The 2,994-nt window shown below is 18.1% G+C and overlaps 1 protein-coding gene across 1 annotated transcript; it reads left to right on the top strand.

Moving 5' to 3' along the window:
* Positions 1–145: 145 nt before the first annotated feature.
* PRSY57_0320000 (signal peptidase complex subunit 2, putative) lies at positions 146–1,580 on the top strand (the record flags this gene model as incomplete). The annotated part of the gene is made up of 8 exons (XM_020114482.1): positions 146–182; positions 328–392; positions 563–644; positions 754–815; positions 933–1,019; positions 1,134–1,191; positions 1,318–1,384; positions 1,499–1,580. 8 exons carry the CDS (start codon positions 146–148, stop codon positions 1,578–1,580), a joined length of 540 nt encoding a protein of 179 aa, XP_019970849.1.
* Between the last annotated feature and the right edge of the window lie 1,414 nt (positions 1,581–2,994).

Raw genomic sequence — 2,994 nt, forward strand, 5'->3', positions numbered from 1 at the left:
GTAAAAATATATTTATATTTCATATATGTATGTGTTTTCTTTTTTGTTTTGTTTTTATGTTGAAAAAAATAATAATAATAATAATACAAGGAGTATTAAACTAATTGATTTTTAATAAAAAGAAAAAAAAAAAAACAAGCAGAAAATGTCAGGCAATAATGTTCAAGAGGAAGATAGCACATGTAATAAGAAAGGATAAAAATATGTTAAAAAAATATATATTTAAAGGAAAAAAAATAGAAATAGATAAATGAATATATATATATATATATATATATTATATTATATTATGTTGTAAATTGCGAGGTTTTATTTTATCTTTTTTAGTTCATGTGAGCAACTTATACAGCGAAACGGAAATAAAGAAAATTACCCAAGACTTTATAAGTGAAGTAAAGAGAAAAAGATATGCATACATATAAGTATATATTCATCATCCCGTACTTATATATATATATATATATATATATTTTTTTTTTAATTATTTGTTTATGTTTATATGTTTTTTATAACCAATATATAAATTCCTTTCCACACTTTTTTTTAATATGCCATTTTAAAGAAAATACGAGAACAAAATTTTGAGGAAATTGTAAAATACTCAAATATACGAATTTTTTTGAGCTTAGTTTTGATAGTTATAGGCAAGATATAAAAGATAAATATATGAATAAAATATAAGACTTTTGAATAAATAAATACATAAATATTTATATGTATGTATATATTTATATATATTTTTCTTTTTTTTAGGAACATACTGCTCCATATTTGTTCAGTATAAAAAAAACCCAGTGCTTATGATACAACTATTGGTAATATTAATAATAATATTGGTCATATAATATATATATATATATATATATATATATATATGTATATAATGACATATACATATATTCATATATGTACTTATATTCCTCTTAATTTAGGTGGCTTTTTTTGTAGTATCAACAACCTTGATTATCTTTGAATATTTTTTCTTCGATGATGTTTTTATGATATTAAGATCCAACAACGTAATAAAATATAACTTGACATTTGAATAATATGAATTATGCAGCTTTATATATATATATATATATATATATTTATATATTTATTTATTTATATTTATATATTTGTATGTTTAGGGTTCCTTGGTAAAATTGTATTGTCGTTTGGACGTGAAAAAAAGTACCCTAATTTTGGGTAACAAGAATAAAAGAAAATATAAAAAAAATATATATATATATATATATTGTATATATTTTAATATGCCAACCCCATGTTTGTCTATATATATATTTGTCTTGTATTTACGTCAACTTTTTACAGCATATAAATTAAATAAAAACGTTTTTGAAACCTCGTTTGAATTAAAAAGACTTTATAATGAGAACGGGTAAGCTCCTATGATTTATGAATATATAAACTAAAAAAGGAAAAAAAAAAAAAAAGAAAAAATGAATATATATTTATAAGTATATATGTATATACCACTTGATTCTTTGTGTAGCTACCTAATGAAACCTTATGCAAAAAATGTTGTTATGAATTTTCTTTCTGCTCATGGACGAACACTGAAATTAAAAAACTAAAGAGCAACCAAATAGAAAAAGGAAAATAAAAGGAATTCGGAATTTTTTTCAAGATAATAAATTTTGATGATAAGAAGAATATCAGAATCTACATATATTATAAAATATACTATATAGCATTTATATTATAAGCGATTTGTATCTGTATGTTTTTATATTTTTATATTTTTATATTTTTATATTTCTTTTTTTTTTTTCTTTTTCTTTTTTTTTTTAAATATTTTTAGTTATTTAATTATGAATGTTTTTATATTTTACTCATAAGAGTTCATTTTAATGCTTCTCATAATTAAACTTCCAAACCAATTTTAATAAGTTGTGTCCATAAATTTATATTACTTATAAATAATAGTTAAAAAGAAATAGAGAACATGAACTAATGGGTGGGGGGGGATACATATAATAATATATAAATATGTGTGTATATAAATATAAATATATATATATATATATATATATATATATATATATATATTTACATATTTATATATGTACCTCATTTTGAACGCTATTTAAAAAAGAGGGAAAAAACATTGTGATTTTTTGAACATTACTTTATATTACGGTTGACCATACATTGTTATATTTAATATGAAAAAGATGTATATACATAATATATGAAAAAAAAAAAAAGAAGAAGAAATAAATCAATTTGATATTCATATGTGCTCAATTTTATGACAGCATGGGTGAATACACATTTATAAGTGTGTATGCACTAAGATATTAATGACAAGTTTGTAAAATAATTATAATCTTTATATTCGTCATAAGGAAAAAAAAAAAAAAAAAAAAAATACATACATATATATATATATATATATATACATATACATATTGGATACCTTTTTATTAGTTCATTCCCTTTTAAAGGAAAAATAAAATTCTTATATGCTCATGAGTTTGTCCTTTCTATTTTGATTACACAAGAATATGTGTATAACGTAATAAACTTTTAAGAAAAAATATTACGCATAAATTAATAAATATATATACATATTAAAAATGTGTAATGATATAATTATTATTTTTTTTTTTCTTTTAATGTTAGTATTATTTACTTATCATAAAAAGTGAAAGATGAAGAAATATATATTTCTTTTTTTACAAGGTTTATATTATTACATTAAATAATATATTTATTACATATATCACAAGAATGTGTTGAAAAAAAAAAAAAAAAAAAAATATATATATATATATATATAATTATAAATAATGATATATAAATTATTGTATATATATATATATATATTATATATATAATCCGAAAATTTTTCTTTTTTTTTTTTTTTTTTTTTTTTTTAAAAAAACTTAAATATGAATTTACTAATTATTACAAAAAAAAAATATATATTTAAAACAATATTTAATAAAAATTTAAAAAAAAAAAAAAAAAAAAAAAAAAAAAAAA

This window comes from Plasmodium reichenowi, chromosome 3 (assembly GCF_001601855.1).
Source record: "Plasmodium reichenowi strain SY57 chromosome 3, whole genome shotgun sequence".
NCBI lineage: Eukaryota > Apicomplexa > Aconoidasida > Haemosporida > Plasmodiidae > Plasmodium > Plasmodium reichenowi.